The following is a 27,148-nucleotide window of genomic DNA, read 5'->3' on the forward strand; positions in this document are numbered from 1 at the left end:
ATTTTCTGATAACATTACCCCGTAAATGCGGTACTGCACAGACACTGCACTTTTTCCTTCCAACTGAGAGACGACACAGTTTCAGCATGTATGAGGGTGAAAGGAAAGGAAAAGCCATGTTCTAACTGCCTAGGTTAAACCATTAGCCCTAACAGACCCTCCTATCACAGGTCCCAGTGCAAGGTAGCTAACAGCATGCAACAGTCTCAGTTCTGTAGCAGTGCTAGAAGTATTGAGCATATTAGAAACACACAGAAGAGACAGACCCTGCCCTTTGCACTGCTCATGTATGAATAAATGAGAGGCATTATAAAAGGAAATTAATAGAATTAAAACATAATTCAAAATGGTTCATTTAAGCAAAATTATACAATTTAAAGAGGTTTTGGTATTTTTTTTAACAATGTCAGATTAAGGTAAGACCATGAAAACTTCCTGGTAAAAAAATGACATGGGGACACCCCATCCCTGCAAACTCAAACTAGTTCCATCATTTTCAATAAAAGACATACATACATAGTAGCATAGTAAATGACAGCAGATAAAGACCTGAACGGTCCATCCAGTCTGCCCAACAAGACAAACTTATTTTACATGGTATGTGGTACTTTATACCCGAGTTTGATTTGTCCCTGCTTTTTTCAGGGCACAGACCGTAAAAGACTGCCCAAAACTGTTCCTGTACTAAACGTTCTGAAGCTAACGTCGAAGCCCCTTAAAATTTACACTCCAGGCCATCCATATCTATTGAGCCACAGTCAGGGTGCAGACCGTAGAAGTCCGCCCAGCATTGGTTTTACTCTCCAATTACCGGCATCGCCACCTGATCTCCGCTAAGATTCTGTAGATCCATTCCTTCTAAATAGGATTCCTTTGTGTTTATCCCACGCACGTTTGAATTCCATTACAGGTTTCATCTTCACCACCTCCTGTGTGAGGGCATTCCACGTATCTACCACCCTTTCCGTGAAAAAAAAATACTTCCTGACATTACTCCTGCCCCCCTTCAACCTCAATTCATGCCCTCTAGTTCTGCTCACTTTTTGTATGAATGATATTTTGTAGGAGGGGTGGGTATGGGAACAAACTTTGTCCCCATGTCATTTTCTACTTCTGGGTATATTAACAGGAATGTCTAATCATGGTAACGTGACATTGTAGTGCAGACTTATACTCTCCCTCTGGGGAGGGGTCATTTTAACACATTGTATCTGCTAGTCATTTTTCTGTTACTTTATGCTCATGAAACATGAGGGTTTGATCGGTGCATGAAAATATCTAACTCAAAACGTTATTTTCAATCCCAAGTGCATTTCATTTATTTATTTGTTACATTTGTATCCCACATTTTCCCACCTATTTGCAGGCTCAGTGTGGCTTACAAAGTACCGTAATGGCGTTCGCCAGTTCCGGTATGAACAAATACAAGGTGTTATTGCATTAGAATAGGGTTCATGTATGGTTGATATAATGGGGAGCTTAAGGAGGAAGGGGGAAAAGGTGGAAAGAAGAGAAAAACGATAGCCAGTATATTTACAGGGAAACGTGAAAGAGGCTATCAGAGTCAAAAGAATAAATTTTAGAATTTGGAAAAAAACTGGCAAGTTAGATGCAAAGCATTGATCAAGAAGGCCAAAAGAGAATACAAACAGAAACTTGCCTCAGTGGAAAAAATTCATACTAATAACTTTTTCAGGTATATCATAGTAGCACAGCATAGTAACATAGTAAATGACGACAGATAAAGACCTGCACGGTCCATCCAGTCTGCCCAACAAGACAAACCCATCCCACATGGCATGCGATACTTTACATGTATACCTGAATTTGATCCGTCCCTGCCACTCCCAGGGCACAGACCGCAGAAGTCCGCCCAGCACCGCTCCTGCATTAAAAGTTCTGAAGCTAACGTCGAAGCCCCTCAAAACCTACACTCCAGCCAATCCACATCCACCCAGCCAAGATCAGGGCACAGACCGTAGAAGCCCGCCCAGCACTTGTCCTGCCTCCCAGCTACCGGCGTCGCCACCCAATCTCCACCAAGACTCCTGGGGCAGGGGGTAAGACAGTGCTGGAGACAGGGAATATTTTAATAAGGGCTTTTGTTACTACAAACAGTGTGAAAAAGGGCTGTTAAGTTATAAAGCACATTCACCCAGATTCTATATAGCGTGCCAAGAGATCCGTACAGAAATCGGCGCAGATTCTATAACAATGCGCATAACTTAAGCTTAACAAGCTAATGAGCGCTAATTGGCTCTAATTAGAATTTATGTGTACAACTCGCTAAGCGTATTCTGTAACAAAGTGCGCCAAACGTCTAACGCAAGCAGGCAAAAAGGGACATGGTTATGGGTGGAGAAATGAGCATTTCGTGGGCATTCCGAAATTTACGTGCATAGAGTATATAGCCCAGTACGTATAAATCTACATGCTAGGATTTACACCACATTTTCTTTGGTGTAAATGGATGAGCGTAGTTTTAGGCACTCAAATATCAACTAAGCGTATTCTATATACAGCGCCTAAATATAGGCGCTGCTTAAAGAATACGCTTAAACGGGAATGATTTCTGCGCAGATTTCTTAGGTGCCATATATAGAATCTCCCCCTTTGACACTAAATCACACCTGCAAAATCAGTGTGTGCATGCTCACGTGTGTTGTGTTAGTAATTTCATAGATCTGGCAGGAGCTGTAAGTTTCATGTAGTGTTTAATTCTTTTTCATTCCATAGTTGCACAGCCCCACTATTTTTAGTAACAAGGGAATACCGCAGACTAATGAAACTTTGGGTTTTTGTTTGTTTTTAAACTTGCTATACTGGAAAAGCCATCTTCAGGCAAATTCCTTGATTATGAGTAATGGAAATTCTATAAAGGGGGTCATGGATTTGATATACCGCCTTTCTGTGCAGTTAACATATATTGTATACAGGTACTTCCTCTGTCCCTAGTGGGCTCATGACCTAAGTTTTGTACCAGGGCACCTATATATTTGTGTAGCTGGAAATATGCACATAGAGCTGATTTAGGTGTATGTGCTTAGGTGCCGGTGACACATTTAACTTACAGAATGCTCCTCTCATGTGTACAGCCAGCTGTAAAATACACACTCTGGAAGATGTGCATATATTTACAGAATAGCACATGGGCACATGTCCAGTACGTATGCACTGTTATGCTGGGATTCTGAGGTCAATAGCATGGATTGGGATCTCACTATGTTTTGGGGTTCTGCCAGGTACTTGTGACCTGGCTTGGTCACTGATCCAGTAGGATATGTTCTTATTTGTGAACCCCTCCTCTTCATCTGGGTAAGATGGTGGTATACTGGTAGTGTACGATCCAAATACATAAATAAATAAATAAATATTAGTAAGTTTACCTGCCTTTCATGCAGCCAGTTTTATAAAACTTGGTACAAAGCAGTGTTTTACCCACAGAGATGCTTTGGAAGGTTACCCCCCCCCCCCCCTTCTCATTTTCATTGAAATACAAACTCTGAGAGCAGAGAAGACCGTAAGTCTCATCAGTCTGTCTGGAGATGATCCTGGCTTTTCCTGCACCTCATCACATCTTATTTCAGGGTTTCTTCAACTGCATTACCATTTTTGCCCCCAGCTCTTCCCTCAGGGAGGCCACTCTGTGTATCCACCTTGCTTTCCCTGCGGACACAGCTCCCTCATGCTTCTGTTTTGAACTGATTCCTTCTTGCTCCAATGTTCTTCAGGTTGAAACTTCTGCTGTTTCCACAGCCCTGAAAGACTCTGAATGTTCCTGAATAACTCACCTTGGGCTACAACAAAGGCATGAGCTAAATCCAAAATCCCTTCCTATCCTGACATAACTCCAGTCACTTTTCTGCTCTTGTGCTTTTACTTGTAGTAAGAAGGGTGGAGGAGGAGCAATTTTCCCAACATGTGAGGGAGAAGAAGAAATTGTAGAGCCAAGCAGCTGGATAGCATAGGTAATATGGTCTTATCTGCTGCCATTTTCTATCACATATTTACATGAGTGGAGGAGTAGCCTAGTGGTTAGTGCAGCGGACTTTGATCCTGGGGAACTGGGTTCGATTCCCACTGCAGCTCCTTGTGACTTTGGGCAAGTCACTTAACCCTCCATTGCCCCAGGTACAAAATAAGTACCTGTAGATACAGTGGGGGAAATAAGTATTTGATCCCTTGCTGATTTTGTAAGTTTGCCCACTGACAAAGACATGAGCAGCCCATAATTGAAGGGTAGGTTATTGGTAACAGTGAGAGATAGCACATCACAAATTAAATCCGGAAAATCACATTGTGGAAAGTATATGAATTTATTTGCATTCTGCAGAGGGAAATAAGTATTTGATCCCTCTGGCAAACAAGACCTAATACTTGGTGGCAAAACCCTTGTTGGCAAGCACAGCGGTCAGACGTCTTCTGTAGTTGATGATGAGGTTTGCACACATGTCAGGAGGAATTTTGGTCCACTCCTCTTTGCAGATCATCTCTAAATCATTAAGAGTTCTGGGCTGTCGCTTGGCAACTCGCAGCTTCAGCTCCCTCCATAAGTTTTCAATGGGATTAAGGTCTGGTGACTGGCTAGGCCACTCCATGACCCTAATGTGCTTCTTCCTGAGCCACTCCTTTGTTGCCTTGGCTGTATGTTTTGGGTCATTGTCGTTTTGGAAGACCCAGCCACGACCCATTTTTAAGGCCCTGGCGGAGGGAAGGAGGTTGTCACTCAGAATTGTACGGTACATGGCCCCATCCATTCTCCCATTGATGCGGTGAAGTAGTCCTGTGCCCTTAGCAGAGAAACACCCCCAAAACATAACATTTCCACCTCCATGCTTGACAGTGGGGACGGTGTTCTTTGGGTCATAGGCAGCATTTCTCTTCCTCCAAACACGGCGAGTTGAGTTCATGCCAAAGAGCTCAATTTTTGTCTCATCTGACCACAGCACCTTCTCCCAATCACTCTCGGCATCATCCAGGTGTTCACTGGCAAACTTCAGACGGGCCGTCACATGTGCCTTCCGGAGCAGGGGGACCTTGCGGGCACTGCAGGATTGCAATCCGTTATGTCGTAATGTGTTACCAATGGTTTTCGTGGTGACAGTGGTCCCAGCTGCCTTGAGATCATTGACAAGTTCCCCCCTTGTAGTTGTAGGCTGATTTCTAACCTTCCTCATGATCAAGGATACCCCACGAGGTGAGATTTTGCGTGGAGCCCCAGATCTTTGTCGATTGACAGTCATTTTGTACTTCTTCCATTTTCTTACTATGGCACCAACAGTTGTCTCCTTCTCGCCCAGCGTCTTACTGATGGTTTTGTAGCCCATTCCAGCCTTGTGCAGGTGTATGATCTTGTCCCTGACATCCTTAGACAGCTCCTTGCTCTTGGCCATTTTGTAGAGGTTAGAGTCTGACTGATTCACTGAGTCTGTGGACAGGTGTCTTTCATACAGGTGACCATTGCCGACAGCTGTCTGTCATGCAGGTAACGAGTTGATTTGGAGCATCTACCTGGTCTGTAGGGGCCAGATCTCTTACTGGTTGGTGGGGGATCAAATACTTATTTCCCTCTGCAGAATGCAAATAAATTCATATACTTTCCACAATGTGATTTTCCGGATTTAATTTGTGATGTGCTATCTCTCACTGTTACCAATAACCTACCCTTCAATTATGGGCTGCTCATGTCTTTGTCAGTGGGCAAACTTACAAAATCAGCAAGGGATCAAATACTTATTTCCCCCACTGTATGTAAACCGCTTTGAATGTAGTTGCAAAATACCACAGAAAGGTGGTATATCAAGTCCCATTTCCTTTTCCCTTCCCTTCTATGCATCAAACCTATTGTATATTCCCCCCCCCCCCCCCCCATCACAAAACAGCGATGAATTTTGAAACTAAAGTTGTCTAATACAATACGCATGAAACATGTGCTATAAGGTCAAAAATCATTGCCCTCATCATGTCAACCCAGCATTCATTTGCAAAAGCTTACTGTATTTATACAGTTTAAACTTTGAAATGAATACAGCCCAGAAATCTATGAGAGAGCTTGATTATAGCCTCAAGTGGCTATCAGCTCCAGTCCTGCTGAATTCTTCTTCTCACCATTGCTCAAAGGTGTCCGGAGATGCGGGGGCAATGGTTAATGCATGGGTCTCACTGCTGCCTAAGAATGCGACAGGCTTTCTCACGGTGACAGCTATGTGCCACTCCTCAGGGAAATTCAGAGCCCAGGACCCTTCTGCATATTCCCTTCTTTCTAGGCCCTCTAATGAGCTGTCCTGGGAGCCTTGCGTCTGAAGACTGATGCAACCCACGCACATGTTGCATAGACCTGAACTGGAGGGAAGGGAGAACGAGAGCGAGGGGCATCTTATCACCTGTATTTGTGGGCACCACTGCCATGCTCCATGAGACCGAGTGTGAGGACCAATGGATACATATCCCTTGAGGTCCTAACCTGGGAAGGAGGAGCATCACCAGCTGCCAGGGATAATGTTTTCCCTTGTTTTCATGCTAGAAGTTCCTCGGGGCTTAACATAGTGCTATGGTTAGTCACAGTGAAAGACAGATGTGAGATCGGTAATTGCACAGTTAAATGAAGGAGATGAGTGATTAGTGCTTAGGATCAGGTGTCAAGAACTCCTGGGCTTCAATCCCAACTCTTCTGCTGGCTTGAGTACTTATTTGTACAGGTCCAGGTTCTAAAGTTGCCTTTGCTTCTGTCTGTTTCACTTTACCTTCCTTCTTGACCGTTCTAAACCCAGCTCTGCTCTTAGAGGAGAGGACATGAAAAGTGAAAGCATTTGGTGGTGAATCTTTCCACTTCAGACCCCATCATGCTGACATTCAGTGTATGGCGTTGTGCAGTTAATCGTTTCTCATTTATTTTATTTTATTTTATTTTACTATACCATCGCATTGCTTGGCAAATCAGAATGGTTTACATGTTAATACAATAAAATTCACATAAATTAAAACTACTTAGAACTCCATTTAAAATAGGATAGAAGACAGACAAAACTTTCACACTAAAAGATTAAACCAATCAACTTAAGCAACAAACACACATCAAATAATGGCATCAACAATTTAAAACTACTAAAGACCTGTGTAGTCAGCCAGTCAAAAACTCAGTCGGTGATGAAAATGTATTGGTATTAGTGTGTTTTAAGCACTACCCAAAAAAATGAGAATATGATTCCTCCAGTTTAATAGGCTTAGGCAATGAATTCTATAATGCTGGGGATAAAAAATAGAAAGCTGATGAGCGAGTGGATTCCCATCTTGCTTTAGAAGGTGGGAGCAAGACCAGTCTGTTATGAGCGGAGAGTGTGGGCAGGTGTGTAAGGGATGGTCAAGGCTGCAAGAAAGGATGGGGTGGCAGTATGAAGTACTTTATGGGTTAGTGTAAGGATTTAAAATTTTATTCTAAATTCAATGGGAATCCAGTGAAAGTGTTCCAAAAGAGGGGTGGTCCTATCGTATCTAGATGCCCGACAGATGACATGGGCTGCTGTGTTCTGAATAGTTTGTAAACATTTCAGGTTGGATTTGGTTATACCAGTGTAAATAATATTACAGTAATCGTACCATATAGTGACATAGGCATAAGATAAAGTACATAATGCGTTTTTTGATCTAGCAAGTTTCTAACGGAACGTAACTGCTAAAGGAAAGGAAGAGTCAATGGTCACCCCTAAATATTTAAAGAAAGGTACGGGAGTAACCTGCCTGTTGAACAATATCGGAGTAAGTAAGGGTATTGGACTATGAAGCTATGTCTTATCTGGATTTAGTACCAGGTGACTTTCGGCTAGCCAACTAGCTGCCTCTTGGAGACAGTTCTAAATTGGTTTTAAATCAATGGATAACGGATCCATATAGTGAATAAGCAGAAAATTGTCAGCATAAGAATATGAGCTAATTCCAAGTGACTGAATGAGTATTTAACGCAATCTTCTGGGTCCTGACACACAGGAGCACAAAAGAGACAGACCCAGAAACAGGCGGGCAGCAAGGAAGAAGCTTCTGCTCCCTCAAAACCTTGCCGGAGCCAGGTCTCCCCTTGGAGGCCAGGCCCAAGGAATCTTGCCCCCCCCCCCCCGCTCCCCCTCTTGGTGGCCCTGCTAAGTAAAGCAGAGTCAGGTACTTGAAATCCCCATAACTGGTCCCTATTTCTGCTTCCCCCCAACCCTCAATGATGATTGCCACCAACAGTTCCAACTTGAAATGTTGCAGGACTGCTGCCCATAGTCTCAGTTTTTGACGTAGTTTCTGGGTAGCATGTTTGAGGGTTTTGTGTTACTTCACAGCTTGTGGCAGTGAAGGGATTTTGTGTTGCTGTTACTGAGGTGACACCAGAATTTGAATAAATATTTGTTTTGTATGCCAAGCTGTAAGGGGAAACATCCTAGTTCTGTGTAAACTCTAGAATGGGTAAAATTTTTCTTGAAGCTGACAGTAAGTTTAGTGTTAATTTGCCTACCATTCCACCCCATATCGAAAAACTGCACGCAACACATCAGTTTTAGATTTCTCACTGATAAAATAAGTGAAGATTATAACTTCTTCAAGAAGAGAATTATATAACTTTTATTTTACATTGTTTGAGAATATTTTATATTTCCCTGAAATCATTTCTAAGAATGGAATATTTAGGATTTGGTTTTGTCCAGCTGTGAATTTGTGTGGCACAACAGAAGAAAGGTTAAGACCAGTGTTCGAGGGTGATAAAGGGAGAATAGTAAGGGGATTCCTCAGGATGGGCATTTCAGATCTGATCTCTCTTCCTTTCTTAAGGGTTGCTTTCTGTTTCAGGGAAGCTGGCTGAGGAGACTGCAGAACCCCACTAGGCTTTCATTCTCCATTACTACAGTTTTACTCAGGTTAAAAACATCCTATGTCCTGATTTTGCCTGTGGCCAGATGTTTGCATTGCTGGTGACTGCTGTATCCATCTTCATTTGAGATGCTCTTAGCTGTACATAATTAACACATTTCAACAGTACTCTAGATGAATCTTTTAACAGCTACCCTGCCCTGGAGTGGCAAAGCTGAGGGATAGGTGTTGATATACCGCCTTTCTGTGGTTACAGTCAAAGCAGTTTACATATTATATACAGGTATTTATTTTGTACCTGGGGCAATGGAGGGTTAGGTGACTTGCCCAGAGTCACAAGGAGCTGCAGTGGGAATCGAACCCAGTTCCCCAGGTTCTCAAGCCACTGCACTAGCCATTAGGCTATTGGGGAGCTGGAGCAATCTTTATATGGATGATGATGCCAGAGCTGATGAAGATTGTCAATCATATAGCCAGGTCTAAAAATGGGAGACATGTAGTTGGGCTTTTATCAGGGGGTACTCAGGGGTACTGAGTACCGGCACCTATTCCATTACATGCTAAAATTGACCCTTTTGTCAATTTTGCCTTTTCATAGATTTCTGTGGCTGGTTGCAGGGGTCTAGTTATCGTGGGATAGATGCCGGGTCTCAGTACCCCTGAGTACCTCCTGATAAAAGCCCAACTACATGTCTCCCATTTTTAGACCTGGCTATATGATTGACAACCTTCATCAGCTCACCCCCACCCCTGAAGAACAGCCTGGCATTTTGAGTACCAGCACCTTTTTTGCTAGAAAAATGCACTGCTTGTGCATTCCTGTCTGAAGCCTGGGGAGAGAAATCGGGGACAGAGTGCCAGTTTCTTATCCATCTCACAATTTCTAGTGCTGGGGGGAACACCCGTTGACATGGAGGCATTTCTGAAAGATGCTTCAGTTACCAGCAAGAAGGGAACCAGCAAACTCCAAAACGGGGGATTTCCAAGTGCACTTCGATGTGTTGCCTGTGCATATCATAGCTTAACAGTACACCTGTTGAGATGAGCATTAGCAGTGAATCTGAGAGACTGAGATCATCTCTAATGCACCCTGACATAGGATGAGGTTAATTCCTGTCACAGTATGTGCACAATTAGCCCATCTGGAGATATTACCCCAAGAGGACCACTTGGCAAACCACTGCCTCCAAGTCTGCAACCTAGACAGAACCAGGACCCCACAACAAATTTAGATGTCTGTCAGAGACAGTAGATAGATGGAGTAGTGCTGGCACAGGACACACAGCAGTCTGGGCCAGTTTGGAACCTAGGAAAGCAAAGTTTTAGCTGGTGTGTTCCCCGGGGAATGCAGACAAGTCCTGGAGGCTCCATTCCCATCAGAGAAGCTTGGGGATATCCATGCCGTTCTGGCCCACGCTTGCTCTGCTTCCTCCACCCTACCAGGGCAGTAACTTGGTGAAAGAGAGAAGCAGCCAAGGTCATGGGAATGACAAATTAATTTCCGTCCATGTATTAAAATTAGGATGGTCAGCTAAATATAGCAGAGACCAGTAAATGGAACAGACTTATGCAAATAGTAACCAAACGCTTTACACTTTCATCTTAGGTACAATAAAACTTGTCTTGTATTTTTAGATTTAGCCTTTCTTTTTTGGGTGTAGCGGTACAACAGGTAAGGTCTAAAGCTCCATTTTCACCCTTAAAGGATTGGGGTTCAAAAGGCAGATGTCCCCCATGTCTGCAGTGTTTTGAAGGTGGGTATAAAGAGTAATGCTTAATGTCTTTGCTCTACCCAAGGTGACAACTTCTTGGTAAAATGACGTTTGCGATTTCCAAAGTCACTTACATGGGTAAATTGACAGAAATCTTCCCTCTCTCCAGTATGGCTAAAAACAGAGGCACAGTTTCATACTCCCTTTCTTCCAGCTGCATTGAGAGTTATGTTTTGGGCAGGATCAGGAAGAAATGGCAGATTGTATTTAAGCCTATGCATGCTGTTTACTGTGGAAAATCTACCCCACAAAAATCAGTTTTGAATGTCTATAAGTAACATACCTGCAGCAAGCTTTAAAGTGAAAATCCACACAGACTTGGCATAAAATCTGGAGATAAGTTATCCGTGGACTTTGTACTGAGGTGCACAGTTTGAATATTGCTCTCCTGTAAGTTTTCACGCGTCTGTATTCTAAACCACTGTTGCAACTCATCAGCAAATCCCCAGATATGATTTGGCCAAACACCTTAGGATGTGTTGTCATGGTCAGTATGACACAAACTGGGTGAACCAATCAGATTCACCGTCCTATGCCGTCAATGGTGGCACTCTGCAAATGATGTCTGCCACCAGGGAGCTTCAAGCACATTAAAAATCCTGAGCAACCCTGTCACATTCACTCTTTAATAGGCAGATGATCAAAAGCAAACGCCGGAACTAGAGGCTGTTAGCGCCATACCAGCGCCGGCGTTTGCTACCACCCCATGATCAGAGCCCTCTAGTATGTGAAACAATGCGCTCGAGGGCTCTTAGCGCAAGTAGCATGCAAATGCATGCTAAACAGGGCTCTTAGTGCAAGTAGCCTGCAAATGCATGCTAATTAGTGCTTAACCGCATTCATCCCCAATGATCAGCGTCCAGCGCGCCAAAGATTGGGTCGCTGAGCTGGCATTAGGGTTTGCAGATCATTGGGGAGGAATGGTGAGCCCTGCCAAGCATGCTGGCAGGCCCCCATTCCCCCCTACAGCAAACCTGCCAGCGAGGGCAGTTGAGGACATCCAAAATTTGGCTGTTTCTGTGACGGGGCAGTTGAGGACGTCCAAAATTTGGCCGTTTCGGCAATGGGCAGTTAAGGGCATCTAAAATTGGATGTTTCTATGAGAAAGACGTCTTTCTCATAGAAACATCCAATTTTGGACGCCTTTAACTGCCCATTGTCGAAACGGCCAAATTTTGGACGTCCTCAACTGCCCCGTCGCTATACCTCCGACACCCCCTTGAAATTTGGCCGTCCCAATTTAAAGATGGACGTCCTTCTCTTTTCATTGGTCTCCAGCCCAGACCTGTCAAACAAGTGTGGGAGGATTATGCTGAGGCACAATTCTCCCGCACTTCTACCCCAGAATCAGAGATAATTGTGCTGCTTAAATTTGCATGCATTATCTCTGATCATAGATCTAATAGCGCCCCGTGCTGTTCCAGTGCTATTTTAGAGCGCTGTTTGGAACAGCGCGGGGCTTTTGATCATCTGCCAGAAACAGAGAAAGGGGCATTCTGATTTGCTGCACTTTTTAAAATACTGACTCTTGCCCAGCAGGTGCCAGCCTTTTATTTAAAAGAGCTTCAAAAGGTTCTGTGGGGGTCATCTAAAGGATGTGTACAATGGAGACAAGGATTGGAGAAAGGCTGATGTGGTCTTTCTTCACAAAAATGGTAACAAAGAAGAGGTAGTAACTACAGACCAGTAAACCTTACCTCAGTGGTGGGAAAGCTAATGGAGTTACTGCTGAAGGAGAAGATGGTGAATGTTCTACAATCCAATAGGTTACAAGATATGAGCAGGGCCGCCAAGAGAGAAAGCCGGGCCTGGGGCAAACACCCCCTGGGCCCACACACACCCACTCTCTGGGCCTGCTTACTTGTATCCTCTCCTGCTCTGCTGTACTGCACAGGTCCTTCTTCCTGCCGCATCCAAACAGGAAGTAGTTCGCACAGGAGGTGGAACGTGGCAGGAAGAAGGACCTGGGGCCAGCAGAGCAGAGTTAATGCGATAGGACGATAACTCTGCTCTGGGGTGCACAGGAGCAGGAGAGCCATGTTTGCGCTGGGCCCCCTAGGAGGCCAGGCCCCGGGGAATTTTGCCCCCCCCCCCCCCGGATCTGAGGCAACATGATTTTACCAAAGGAGGATTGTGCTAAATAAACCTGATTGATCTCTGACTGGGTGACCAGAGAACTAGTTTTCAGAAATCCTTTAATATTGTTCCTCCTAGGAGGCTTATAAATAAACTGAGATCCCTGGAGATGGGTCCCGAGGTGGTAATTGGGAACAAAGGCCAATGCCAGACAGACTTTTCTGGTTTTGGCCGGATTCAGGAAATGGCGCACAAATTTCCGAACGCAAAGTTGCACACTATCCTGAGATGCGCATGCAAGTAAATTAGCGCTAATGGGTGCTAACAATCAATTACTGGCATTAATTGACAATTTAAATTCGAACGCAAAGTTGCACGCTATCCTGAGATGCGCATGCAAGTAAATTAGCGCTAATGGGTGCTATCAATCAATTACTGCCATTAATTGACAATTTAAATTTGTACGTACATCTTGCTAAGCACTGTTGTATCTGCATGGAAATTTTATAACATGTGCTCATGAGTTCTACATACAGCAAACAAGTGAAGGACAGAATTTTTTTCTTTAGCTTTTCCGCAAGCTATTTCTTGAACTGGACACGTATTGAGTCCAAACAAGCTAAAATACTAATTTAAAAAAATTGAAATTGTCTCTCCACCACACCAAGCCAAACAGCAGATAGTTCCTTATTTCTAAGATGCTGAAGTCAAGCAAAATGGGTAAAAATAGCTTTCAAAACCCCAGCCTTAAGCAACTTGCTTCAGAGCAGAAGCGTTTACTGTTTGTGTCCTATGTAAAGAAGGGGACCTGTGTGGTCTGGATAGGTCACATGCTGCATCCTGTCTGGATTTGCCTCTCGCTGCTCCTATAATGGGAGTGGGGGGGGGGGGGGCCTTGAGAGATGTGAATGGGAGAATGTCTCGGGCATCTGTCCTTATTTAAAATAACGGTGAAGAAGGTAAGCAACTCTACAAATGACACAAAATTATTCAAAGTAGATTTTAAAAAACATGGGCAGACTGTGAGAAAGTACAGGAAGGCCCTTGTGAGGCTGAGGACTGGGTATCCCAATAGCTGATTAAACTTAATCGGGTCAATGTTCAGTGTGATTAACCAAACAGATAGTTCAAGTGGAAATTGGTGACTGAGCTGGAGTTGATAGAATTCCGCTTTCCTCCATTTTGTTTTTGGAGCAACTTCCTGTGGCACAGCCGTGAGTGAGCCCAGGGAACCTTGAAGCCATGCAGGTCCGTCATAAGATGAAGCTGATTTAACATCACATCAACGTATATCTCGGGTCTCTGTAAAACAACAACATGACATCAGGCTGGATGTCTGAGTTTTTATTTGAGTCTGATGCCAAGAGATATGTCATCATGGCATTAAAGCAGCTTTATCTTATGAAGGACCTGCATGGCCTCAAGGTTTCCTGAGACAGGGTGGATTTGTGTCGGGCTAGAGAGGACTTATATTATTAAGTCAGTGGGATCAAAGGAATAAAGACATGTTTGAGTCTTGGATGGCGGCCTTGCCACTGGTTAAGCCTGATGACCCTCGCATGTTGTGTTGGTGTCATAGGGATAGAAAAAGAACACTGGCACACCATTTGCCAGTGACGTGAACATCCCATGCTTGGCAGCCATCTTTGATTTGGATGGGAAGGACTCTAAATCTGAAGGGATAGGAAATTTAGTAAAAGCCATAGGAAAAACATAAAACAGTGTAGTCCAAAAATAGCACAAGCATATACACTAGCAAAATAGTACATTATAGAAAAGTTTAAAACACATCCGATGGATATTTTTGTGTAGCGTTTTCTGTGATCTAATCCCTTAAATGTTTTTTTTTCATTATATAAAACATTTATTCCTTTTCTGTTCATTTCAGAAACCAATAACAATAATCCATGAAAATGGGTCGAAAGAAGATACAAATTTCACGAATTCTGGACCAGCGCAACCGTCAGGTGAAGTTTTTTGCATTTGATGTAATGGTGCTGGGTATTTAGGTAAAGATCTAATGAACTGACACCTTTACAGTCTTGAGGATATGCGAGGCTGCATTTCACATCATAAAAGACTTGGAGGGCACTGGTGTATTTTCAGGGTCACCTTGGCAGTGAAGTTGCTCGTGCTGATTCAACCTCTTTTCCTGTAGGTCACCTTCACCAAGAGGAAGTTTGGCTTGATGAAGAAAGCGTATGAGCTGAGCGTTCTCTGTGACTGTGAGATTGCTCTTATTATTTTCAACAGCACCAACCGCCTCTTCCAATATGCCAGCACTGACATGGACAAGGTTCTGCTCAAGTACACAGAATACAGCGAGCCCCACGAGAGCCGCACCAACTCTGACATCCTAGAGGTACATAAGAGTAGCCGTACTGGTTCAGACCAATGGTCCATCTAGCCCAGTATCCTGTTTTACAAACAGTGGCCAAAACCAGGTCACAAGTACCTGGCAGAAACCTAAATTGTGGCAACACTCCATACTACAAATCCCAGGGCAAGCAGTTGCTTCCCATGTCTGTCTCAATAGCAGACTATGGACTTTTCCTCCAGGAATTTGTCCAAACCTTTTTTAAACCCGGATATGCTAACTGCTGTTACCATATCCTCCGGCAAAGAGTTCCAGAGCTTAACTATTCGTTGAGTGAAAAAATGTTTCCACCTATTTGTTTTAAATGTTTTTCCAAGTAACTTCTGCGAATGTCCCCTAGTCTTTGTACTTTTGGAACCTGGTGCCTGCATCATGCAAATACTGTGTGTCAGCAAAGGATCCTCTATGGTTGCCACCTGGATTTCTAGGACAAAGTTTGGTTAGCTGTACCTACATATTGTAAAACCAGGCTTCACTTGCACAGGTGAAAAAAATGTAAAGGGAATGGTTAAACTCACAGGCACAGTTTCTGCAAGACCTTTTCTAAGACTTAAAGTACCTTACTACTGTGGCTGTAATTCTGACCGGATATCACATGGATAGATTTTCACCTTTCTGGAAAGATTTTTTTGATTGTGAGAGCAGTTACAAAACAAGACACGTGTTGGGGTTGGAGGAAGCAGCAGGGTTGACGTATGTCGGTGCACAGCTGGATTTGCAATGGTTGGGTAGTTGGGGAATAGATGGGTTTTTTTCATGGGGTTGTGTCCAGATGTTGTTTATGTGAGCTAATGACTACCAATTTCTCCTCAGCAGACCCTGAAAAGGAAGGGGCTAGGGCTTGATGGTCCAGGCTTGGAGCTTGACGATGGAATGGAGCATATAGAGAAATACCGAAAACTGAATGAGGGTGTTGATCTGAGCATGGCCCGCCAGCGATTATATGTGAGTGTCGTGGGACACACCTGTCTAGTATATTAGTGCATGGTTTTCTGTGGCAGTCGCACCTGTGTTAAACTTCTCATCATAACTCTTACCTTGCAGTCTGCCTCGCTACCTGGTCATGAAGTTACATACACCAGCAATCTCCCTCCAGATGCTGTGCTCAGTGGGTCCAATGGATTACTCCAGAACCAGACTCGACCTCTGCACTTCAAATCTGCTGTGTCGAAACATGGACATCCATCTGGCCGCCCTCCTGGGTCCTTACAACCAGGTATAGATCCCCTCCCCTGATACACTGAAAAGATTCAGTGAGGCAGATGGATTTCTGTGGTGCCCCTGTGTATGTGCTACCAGATAAAGGACACGGGGGATCCGCTTATGTAGCTGAAGGGAGGGAAACTGTAAAGGAATGAGGGAAATGTATTTTTCGTTGAGGTGTTGGTGAACAGCTGAACAAGAATTTACAGTGGAGGTGAAAGGAGCCAGCAAAGTGGCAGGAGTGAAGCTTGTGAACATGGGCTTGGTGGTTCAGTAGTACTGCCTGACAGAGACCTGGGTTCAATTCCCAGCTCAGGTGTGGGCCGTGACTGCTGAGACTTCCGTGGAAGTCTAGTGAGACCACCACTTGATGTCTCGGCAGCCATTTAAAAAAACAGCAGCAGCGAGAGGATCAGCGGCAGCAGGCAGGAAAGAGTGGGGATCTTTCCTACCTCTAAGAGGCCACTAGACCACAAGGATGTACTGAGGTATGTTTGGGGAGAGCACCCATGGCTGGAGGGGAGGTGGATGGATGGAGCTGTGCATGGGGGGCGTGGGTGGCAAGGAGGGAGGGGGCTAGAAAAGTTTGGTAAGGGGGACATATTGGCGGGGCGGGGGGGGGGAAGGGAAAAGGGGAGTGGAGGAGTGGCCTAGTGGTTAGGGTGGTGGACTTTGGTCCTGGGGAACTGAGGAACTGAGTTTGATTCCCACTTCAGGCACAGGCAGCTCCTTGTGACTCTGGGCAAGTCACTTAACCCTCCATTGCCCCATGTAAGCCGCATTGAGCCTGCCATGAGTGGGAAAGCGCGGGGTACAAATGTAACAAAAAAAAAATAGAGCACATGGGATAGAAAGGGAATGGAGAGGAGAGGGGGACATGCTGCTCATGGATGGTTATTTTTTTGGAAATGTGCATCTTTTTAAAAAAATTGTATTTAGCAGGGTATGGAAGAAAATGCATTTATTTATTTCACTGTTTATAGAATCTGGTTTTCTTGGGAGGGAAGTCAAGGTAACTGTGAAATGAGGTGCGATGCAGTGGGGCGGGGCTGGGTGGGCCAGGGGTGGGGATGGAGGAGATTACTTGCAGTGAGGATGACTTAGATTCCCGTGGGAATGGGTGGGGCATGTTAGATTTCTGTCCCCGTTTAACTCTCTATTCCAGAAGGAGCCCTGGTGTGTGGCTCCCAGGGCAGGCGGAAACTGCTGGTTTAAAAAGAAAATAATTCAAGTATATGTGGCCTAGACACAAAAGGTCCATATTTGCAAACAGATAGTTGAATATCAGCCTCAAAAGGGACCTTAGTGGAGGGAGGAACTGGGAAGTGACGAGATTGGTAAGCCTTGTGATTGCAGAGCAGACTAGTTAGATCACCTGCTCTTGATTCAGAACATCCCTCTTCCTTTCTATACATTAGTCTGTGTCTATGCATTTTGATTGCTTTTGTTTTTTTTCATTTTGTTTAGTTCATGTTAGGTCTATACTGTATGTCTGTGTGTATATCATGTGTGCATGTCCCGGACTGACAGAGACCCTATCATGCTCCTCCCATGCACAGCTGAGATTCCACTGATCTGAAGCTGCAAGAACCCACTTCCTGTACAAAACCTCGATCTAAGGCCTGACACATCCAGCCTAGCCACAAATCCTCCACCCCCTCCCCCTGTAACAGACCTTACAGTAAGAGGGGTTTCCACCCTGGAACGGAAAATACCAGCAGCTGGAACTTAACTTGCCTGATTCACAAAGGCTGAAGTTTCATTCTGATTCCCTCCCCATCCCCCCTCCCCCCCCCCAACAGCCAGGGGGCTCATCCTGTACTTTGCATCCAGACAGTGGCATAGCAAGGAGGGGCGGTCCGCCCTGGGTGTCAGCTCAGGGGGGGGTGCTCCCTGCCAGCTCCCCCCCCCTCGGCGAATCGACACCCCCCCCCCCCCCGACCAGCTCCCGCACCCTACCTTTAAAAAAATATCGGGAGGCGAGGCGCTGCCCTGCACGTAAAAGAAATGTGGACCATCGGGTCTTCCCTCGCTGTATCTGTCCCGCCCTCCGCTGACGCAACTTCCTATTTCCGCAAGGGTGGGACAGACAGAGCGAGAGAAGGCCCGACGGTCCACATTTCTTTTACGTGCAGGGCAGCGCCTCGCCTCCCGATATTCTTTTTAAAGGTAGGGCGCGGGAGCTGGTCGGGGGGGTGCAATGGCGAACCGCCCCGCCCCGGGTGGCAGCCCCCCTGCTAGGCCACTGCATCCAGGTAGTTTGATGAGTGCAAGGAGGTCTCTGGGTACCCTGGAGATGATCACAACCTATGAGCTGAGCTGTTCAGGACGAAGGTACCTTAGTAAGGAAGTATGGCAGATTTTACTTCTACAGGACCTTCAGCAACATTAAACCAAACTATTTCACTGTTTTCCTCCAGGAGTCCATGAAGTGTCTGCAGGGCAGGGAGCACAGAAATGTTGTGTCTTCTGCTCTTTTAACATCTCACCTTCTAACTTCCCCCTTTCCTGATCCATCTTTCCTCAGGTGTTAATTACCCACTACTCTCCCATGGCAACCTCAACCTCAGCATGGCTAGCAAAACCCCTCCTCCTCTTTACCTCGGAGGCGAGAGTCGTCGTCTGGACTTACACAGCAGTCTAGCAAATGCCAAGGGCAGCCTGACCTCAGCGGTGAGTACCCCAGCTTTAACCTCTGCTGACCTTAGCAGCATCTGACCTCACCTCCATCATTTGCTGACCTTGCCAGTATTGGTCAGAAGCCTTAGCGCTCTCCATAGGCGGTCGGTGGCCCAACTGTTTGGGGAGGCTAAAGGGGGTGGGGCCAGGGGGGGCTTGCATTCATAATTGTCTGACAACATAGAAAAAAAAGTAAAAAATAAGTCACAATTAATACCTTTTATTAAATTTAGATATTAAATATGTATCGTATGTCAAAAAATAAAGTGGTTGCTCAAAGCATGTACTAACCACAATTGCTCAACTGCAAAACACAATGCACAAATTTGTGCAAAAACACACTCAGAAACCTTACTGTACCATAACACTGGGCAGACCCTAATAAACCAATATACCACCCATACGGAAAATGCAGACCGTCAACAATATGAAACAAGGGATCATAATATCACAATTCTCATGTAGAGCCACAAAACACCCTTTTAGTGTGGAAAGTGCTCACAATTAGCTCCTTTTATGAATGACTATATGTGGATCCTTCAAGAGGTAGTGTGTCATGATTTTGGCTCTAAAACCCTTTCTGATGATTTGGTGCCACCTCAGTAAGGCCAATACACAATCTCTCCACTGCAAAACACTATACACAAACTTGTGCAAAAGCACACTCATAACCTTACCAAACCATAACAGTACTAATTCCAAGGACAGGACAAGCTACAACCTTATGCATGAAAAGGCAGCACTGTAATTACACCGGGCTCTAAAACAGCAGTGCACAACCTAGTGAAACAAAAAAACCCCAAAAAGGGCTGAAAATACTACACGCTAGCAGAATACTGCACCTTGATCACATGAAAAACACATGACACAACAGATATGAAGGCAAAATACTAAACTGGAAAGTTACCTCAAGAAGTCAGACTCAGCATGCAGCAATACTAGAAAAATTGAAACTTACATGCAAAACATCACAGATGCAAATTTCCAAAAGCTGACATATTCCAGTTAATAAATTCTGAATAAAATACTTTTTTCTACCTTTGTTGTCTGATCATTTAGTTTTTCTATTCGCTTTGGTCCCAGTGTCTTCTGTTTTATGCAGCGTCTTCTTTCCATTTGATATTTTTTTCTCTCACCATGTCCACCATCCTCCTGTGTCCTTATGCGTCCTGTCTACCATATGTAGCCCTGTCCCTATCCTTCAGTATCCTGATCCAGCTCTTAAATTCATCAGTTTCTCCTCCATCCATATCCAGCATTTCTCCTCACTCCCCTCCATCCATGTGCATATACTTCCCTTCCCTCCATCCATGTCCAGCACCTTCCTTCTTTCTCTCCTACCCTTCCATCCAGTGTCATCCCTCTTTCTCTCTCCATCCTTCCACCCATTACCCTCTCCCAATCCTTCCGTCCATTGTCTCCCTCTATCTCCCCTTCCTTCTAGACAGTTCTCTCTCTTGACCCTTTTCCATTCAGCATGTCCTCTCTCACCCCATCCTTCCAGTGTCTTTCCTCTTTCCCTCCCTACCAGCGTCTTCCCTCATTCTGTCCCCTCCTTCCAGCATTTTTCCTCTTTCTCCCTCCTTTCATCCAGCCAGCATTTCTCAGTCTGACAGCTAGGGTCTCCCCCAGTTTCTCCCCAGCAGCTTCTCTCTCTCCTGCCCATGTCCCCTCTTTCGCTTCCCATCTCTTTCTGGCTCTCTCCTGCTTTATTCCATGTCCCTGGCTCTCCCCTGCTCCTTTCCATGGCCCCTTTTTCTCTCCCCATCTCTTTCTGGCTCTCCCCTGCTTTATTCCATGTCCATGGCTCTCCCCTGCTCTTTTCCATGGCCCCTCTTTCTCTCCCTATCGCTCTCTGGCTCTCCACTGCTCTTATCCATGCCCCCTGGCTCTCCTCTGCTCTCCCTCTCTCTCCTCCTACCATTTCCCACCAGTGACTACGTTCTCTTCTCACCCTCCGGCCCGGGCCTCTTTGCTGCAGCGCTGACATAAGAAGAAAAAGAAGCGCGGGGCCGCCCGCAGCAGCGTTCAGACATGCACTGTCGGCTCTGCCGGTCCTCTGCCCCCGGAACGGGAAATTGATGTCACGGGGCAGAGACCGGCAGAGCCGACAGCGCATGTCTGAACGCTGCTGCGGGCGGCCCCGCGCTTCTTTTTCTTCTTCTGTTATGCTGGCTGTACGTCTCATTCCTGGCTGCCGCTGCGCTGCTCAACAGAAGCGGCGGCACGCGGCAGCAGAAGATTTGAACTCGGGAGTCGTCTCGGGCTGCATTTAGAGAAGGAGGTAGGCGGGGCCGCGGGGAAGGTCACAGCTGGGCTGGGGAGGCTTAGCCTCCCCAAGCCTCTTATACGGGGCGCCTATGGCGCTCTCCCTTAATGGCCCTATGGTTGAATTTGAGAAGTTGGGATAAGGTTGGTTTAGGGCCACTAGTAAGTTTTTAGAGATAGGTTGTTGTTAAGAGCCTGGTAAAAGCTGAGGTAGAATTAGGATTTTGGAATGTGGGATAGGCATAGATACCAACATTTCAAAATGATTTGTTTGGGGGGGGGGGGCGGGGTGCCAAGTACAATATAAATCACCTCTCCCTGGACTACAGGGAGAGAAAAGCTATATTTTTGTAGAAAAGCTACAAAAATGGTATGGGATTTGCATTGCAAACTGTAGGAGGAGAGACTTGCCGACCTTGGAGGAAAAGAGAAACAGGGGTGACATGATAAAGACGTTCAAATATTTGAAAGGTATTAATCCGCTAAAACAAACCTTTTCTGGAGATGGGAAGGTGGTAGAACTAGATGACATGAATTGAGGTTGAAGGGGGGCCGACTCAGGAGTAATGTCAGGAAGTATTTTTCACGGAAAGGGTGGTAGATACGTGGAATGCCCTCCCACGGGAGGGAGGTGGTGAAGATGAAAATGGTAACAGAATTCAAACATGCGTGGGATAAACACAAAGGAATCCTATTTAAAAGGAATGGATCTACGGAATCTTAGCGGACATTGGGTGGCAATGCCAGTAATTGGGAAGCAAAACCAGTGCAGGGCAAATTTCTATGGTCTATGCCCTGATAGTAACTGAATACATATGGATGGGCTGGAGTGTTTAAGGGGCTTTGATGTTAGCTTCAGAACTTAGTACAAGAAGAGTGCTGGGCAGACTTCTACGGTCTGTGCCCTGATAACGGCAAGGACAAATCAAACTTGGGTATACGTATAAAGTATCACATTCCATGTAAAATGAGTTTGTCTTGTTGGCCAGACTGGATGGACCGTTCAGGTCTTTATCTTCCGTCATTTACTATGTTACTATGACACAATGAAGGAGTTTGCTCAGTATTGGAGGTGCCCACCCAGTGCGCCAACCAAGCTGGCTCGTATGGGGATAGGTTTGCGTCTGTTTAGGGGTCAGAGGTGGGGCTGCTTAGTGAGGCACTTTCTTTTCTTTGGCGTTTTGTGGGGAGTTGGAATTGCGAGAGATGAAATTACCACCATTTCTCTGCTCTTCCCATAGACCAGGGGAGGGCAACCTTTTACACAGAGGGCTGCATGAATGTCAATACCATCCCTAGTGGGCCGCAACATTATGTAATGCCGGAACCAGAAATGCACGGAGCTCTGTAGACCTTCTGTGATAAATGCATAAACATTTAACTAAAAATGATGGAGAAACAAACTGCTAGAGTGGCTGTTCTGAAAATTATTTGTGAAATTCAGTATTTAAAATGGCAAGAACCAGGGGCGTATCTGAAAGTCGGTGGTAGCGGGGGCCGGAGCCAGAGTGAGGGGGCACATTATAGCCCCCCCCCCCGCCGCCGCCGCCATTTCCAACCCCCCCCCCCAGCCACCATGGCCGACTCCCCCCCCCCCCCCGCCGTCGTCACCTACCTTTGTTGGCGGGGGACCCCAACCCCCGCCAGCCGAGGTCCGCTTCCTCCTGCCACTTTTAAGTTCTTCTTCGTCCTAGGCTCCGTCACTCCGTGCTGTTCAAAGATGCTGGCGCTGCTACCTCAATCCACTTTCGGAGTCTGACGTCGTTGAAAGTGCAGCGACATCAGACTCCGAAAGTGGATTGAGGTAGCAGCACCAGCTTCTTTGAACAGCACGGAGTGACGGAGCCTAGGACGAAGAAGAACTTAAAAGCGGCAGGAGGAAGCGGATCTCGGCTGGTGGGGGTTGGGGACCCCCGCCAGCAAAGGTACCCACGGCAACGGCGGGGGAAGGTTGGTGGTGGTAGGGGGGTCCAGGGCGAAATCTGCGGGGGCCCAGGCCCCTGTGGCCCCACGTAGATACGCCCCTGGCAAGAACTCTGGTTATTGACATTTTCTATGTATGCTTCCCATGGTCTTGGGGGCTGCATAGAATTCAGTGATAGGGCGCAGGTTGCCCTCTCCTGCCATAGACAAACTCAAGTACATTAGGAAGCAGGCCTGATTGATGGGTTTTGCCAATAGCATGTAAACTGAAGGGCTCAGATTTTCCATATTTTCCCAGGATCCCTGTCTTTTTCCCCCCTAACTCTAGTCTATTACTTTCTGGATTATAGGGGAGGGGGACCTCTATTTTTTTTTAACCTGGCAACCCACTGATCCTATGCTATCTTTTAATTTCACTGTAATGCAGGCACAGGAGACGCCATTGCTTACAGTCAGGAAAAGTTAGTGGGGGGGCCGTAGCTTGTACTCCTTGGCCAGGGTTTACTGGAGCATGTGGATTTTTTTTTCTTCCCTTCCTATAGTTCACAAAATCCTCCCCCCCACCCCCCCAGCAGAATGTGTGCAGGGGAAAGGTAAAAGGACTGATGTCAGGAAAATATTTTCTTTCTTTTAGCAGAGGACTGTCTATTCCAGCCTGCAGACAGGAAATCCAGCTGTGGCCACAGGAAATGCCAGCGTGCCCACTCATGGACTAACAGGTTTCCCATACCTCTCCTCCACCCACACTGGTAAGTGCAGCCCCGTGTCAGTGCTGAGAGCTACAGGATGTATTTGTGAAGTTTTACAGGGCTTTAGGAGGGTCTTAAGGCTTCCCCCTCTTCACCCTGATCCCAAACCAGTAATAGGAGCCCACCAAAAGGGTAAAAAAACATGTTGGGGGAAAAAAAAGGATGATAAAGGCACCAGTAGGAAATTGTAATGGCCACATATCCCTGCCTTTCAAAACCACCTTCTCCAGGGAGGTGTTATAGTTTCTGATGTACCTCAGCTGTCCAAACTACATTTTCACTGTATTAGTGTGACACTGTTCCCTTCATTCTTCTCAAGCAGGTCTTTCTGTTTCCTCCCCAGCACAGTTACAGCTACCTATTTCAAAGTCTTCTTCTTTTTCATATGTAGGGCCCCATTTTAGAATTCACTCTCCTTCCAGTTTTGCTCCAAAACCTCGTATTCTAAATAAGAAGGCCATCAGACCTGGCTGTTCCCGCAGGCCGTCAGCCCATCCTAGACAGTCTGTTATTGGGATCCTGCATCAATTAATCCTTTCTTGTTCCTACCCCTCTCCTTACTGTCTGTCCCTGCCCTCCCCTTTTGTATTGTTCCTTCTCCATCTCCTCGCTACCTCCTTTTCTTTATCCCTCCTTTATTTTAATTCAATGTAAACCATTCTACTGTGTATTGACCCTAAGAGCCAATATTTATTGGGCTTTGTTAACCACCTTTATGAAGAGATTCATCCAAGTATATCAGGTACCTGTAAATAAATAATTTTAAAAATATGGGTGGAAATTCATATGACAAGCAGCACAGCAGCACCCTGATATACTTACATTTATAACGGCTGGAGTGACTGAGTACCTTTGAATGCTAAAATCTGTTCAGGAATAAAATTCAAAAGAATAACAATGCTTTCTGCCTGTTAACTGAATGATCTTAAACCATCCTAGAGACCGTAGAACTCACTGCACTAGAGGAAGGCAAATTAGTACCACAGTGCTTTGTGTCTGGCCAGGCGACAGCAGAGAAGCCGGTTGCTGTGACACTGTTAAATGGAAGTGTGTGCATCTCCTATTCATTTCAGCTGCTGGTCTGGTCTGTCCTTGCATTCTTCTCCACCCCCCCCCCCCCCAACTTTGTCTTACACTTCCCTTTCTTCTGATGTGCAGAGTACCCTCCAGTGGATTCCTTCCCTCATCCTGGACTTTCTCATCCCAGTGCCCTGACCACATGGCCACCTGGACAAGATGATGCACCCCCACCACACGCCACAGTAAGGTAAGGGGAAATCTCACTGTCTGCAGGATTGGTGGTCTCCTCACTCTCATGGCAGAAGGTAGATTCAGTGGTCCACAGCTGAGCTGTCAAATGAGCAGCCAAAGGACAGGATCAGTCCAGCAAATTACACATCTGCTTGTATCAACTGTACATAAATCCTATCTTGTAGTCAAAGCAAACTAAAAGGGTTAATTCTATCAAATAAATACTTTGACTGTCACCAAATGAAAAAAATCTACAACCCCTGGTTCTGAAGACATTTTTCTAAAAAACTTAATACTAAGGGATCCTTTTATCAAGCCATGCTAAAAAGTGGCCAGCGCTGTTGTCAGCTTGTGGGTTTTCTGTGTACAGTGGCCACTTGTAGTGCAGCAGTAAAATGGACGCTTTTCCATATCTTTTTGCAATGGCCACATGCTAATTTCCCAATTAGCAGTGACCATTACTGCGGGAGCCCTTACGTCCACCTACTTAGTAGGCAGTAAAATAATGAGTGGAGTGGAATGGGTAGATGTGAATCATTTGTTTACTCTTTCCAAAAATACTAGCACTAGGGAGCATGCGATGAAGCTACAAAGTAGTAAATTTAAAACGAATCTGTGAAAATATTTCTTCACTCGTGTAATTAAACTCTGGAATTCGTTGCCAGAGAATGTGGTAAAGGCGGTTAGGTTAGCAGGGTTTAAAAAAGGTTTGGACAGCTTCCTAAAGGAAAAGTCCATAGACCATTATTAAATTGACTTGGGGGAAAATCCACTGCTTATTTCTGGGATAAGAAGCATAAAATGTATTGAACGTTTTTGGGATCTTGCCAGGTATTTGTGACCTGGATTGGCCACTGTTGGAAACAGGATGCTGGGCTTGATGGACCTTTAGTCTGTCCCAGTGTGGCAATACTTATGTACTTGTGCTGCGCTAATCTGCAGCATGCAGTAATGTACCCACACTACCTGATTAGCACAGTGCATGCCTACTCTCCACCTCCCAGTCACCCCTTCCACACCAAAAAATAAAAAATATTTGTTAACGAGAAGAAACGCATGCTGATGGCCAAACTACCATGGACCACCTCAGTTCAACCCGCGGCAGTTCCCTTTTACCATGCGGTAGGCACTCGCTCCTAAGTCTCTTGATGTGGAGCAGCTTACAAAGGTGTCATTCTGAATGTTCGCACAAAAACAACCCATTCTGGGGCAGATTTTCACAGCTCTCAGGGAAGCAGGTCCATGTACATGCAAGCTCATTTTCAGCAGCAGGTACGGTTTCCCTTCACACATCCCCTTTCTCAGCAGCGTTGTTAGTGCACACTCCCTGCCGGAAAGTACACACAAGAAGAAGATAACGCCTCCTGTCGTACTGTGGTACCTGTGCTTCTCCCGTAAACACACACAGAAATCCCTTTTCAAAATTATTCCCTAAATTTCTACATTCAGTACAACAGGTTCAACACAATTTTAACTAAAAACAATTTAGATGTGTCTTGAAAAAAAAAAATCCTCTGGATGGAACTCCTCTCATATGAGGAAAGACTAAAGAGATTAGGGTTCTTCAGCTTGGAAAAGAGACGGATGAGGGGGAGATATGGCTGAGGTCTTCAAAATCCTGAGTGGTGTAGAATGAGTAGAAGTGAATGGATTATTATTTTTAACTCATTCCAAAAGTACAAAAGACTAGGGGCCACTCAAGGAAGTTACATGGAAATACTTTTAAAACAAATAGAAGGACATATTTTTCACAGTGAATAGTTAAGCTATGCAACTCTTTTCCGGAGAATGTGGTAACAGCGATTAGCGTATCTGGGTTTAAAAAAAGGTTTGGACAAATTCCTGGAGGAAAAATCCATAGTTTGCTATTGAGACAGACATGGGGAAGCAACTGCTTGCCCCAGGATTGGTACCATGGAATGTTGCTACTAACTGGGTTTCTACCAGGTGCTTGTGACCTGGCTTGGCCACTGTTTGGAAACAGGATACTGGGCTAGATGAACCAT

General features: G+C 45.4%; 1 protein-coding gene across 4 annotated transcripts in view; it reads left to right on the plus strand.

Annotated features, from left to right (window-relative positions):
* The window catches only part of MEF2B (myocyte enhancer factor 2B), a 59,307-nt gene that overhangs the window by 22,644 nt on the left and 9,515 nt on the right, over positions 1–27,148 (plus strand). For 2 of the 4 annotated variants that reach the window (XM_030218810.1, XM_030218811.1), the window contains exons 3-9: positions 14,581–14,659; positions 14,851–15,054; positions 15,883–16,014; positions 16,114–16,285; positions 18,800–18,945; positions 23,777–23,891; positions 25,050–25,158. In XM_030218810.1, the coding sequence (XP_030074670.1) occupies positions 14,600–14,659; positions 14,851–15,054; positions 15,883–16,014; positions 16,114–16,285; positions 18,800–18,945; positions 23,777–23,891; positions 25,050–25,158 (938 nt within the window). In that variant the 5' untranslated portion in view covers positions 14,581–14,599. The remainder of the gene's footprint in view (positions 1–14,580; positions 14,660–14,850; positions 15,055–15,882; positions 16,015–16,113; positions 16,286–18,799; positions 18,946–23,776; positions 23,892–25,049; positions 25,159–27,148) is intronic. The other 2 variants (XM_030218813.1, XM_030218812.1) reach the window with 2 other exon arrangements.

The sequence above is a fragment of the Microcaecilia unicolor genome, chromosome 11, assembly GCF_901765095.1.
Source record: "Microcaecilia unicolor chromosome 11, aMicUni1.1, whole genome shotgun sequence".
NCBI classification, from domain to species: Eukaryota; Metazoa; Chordata; class Amphibia; order Gymnophiona; family Siphonopidae; genus Microcaecilia; species Microcaecilia unicolor.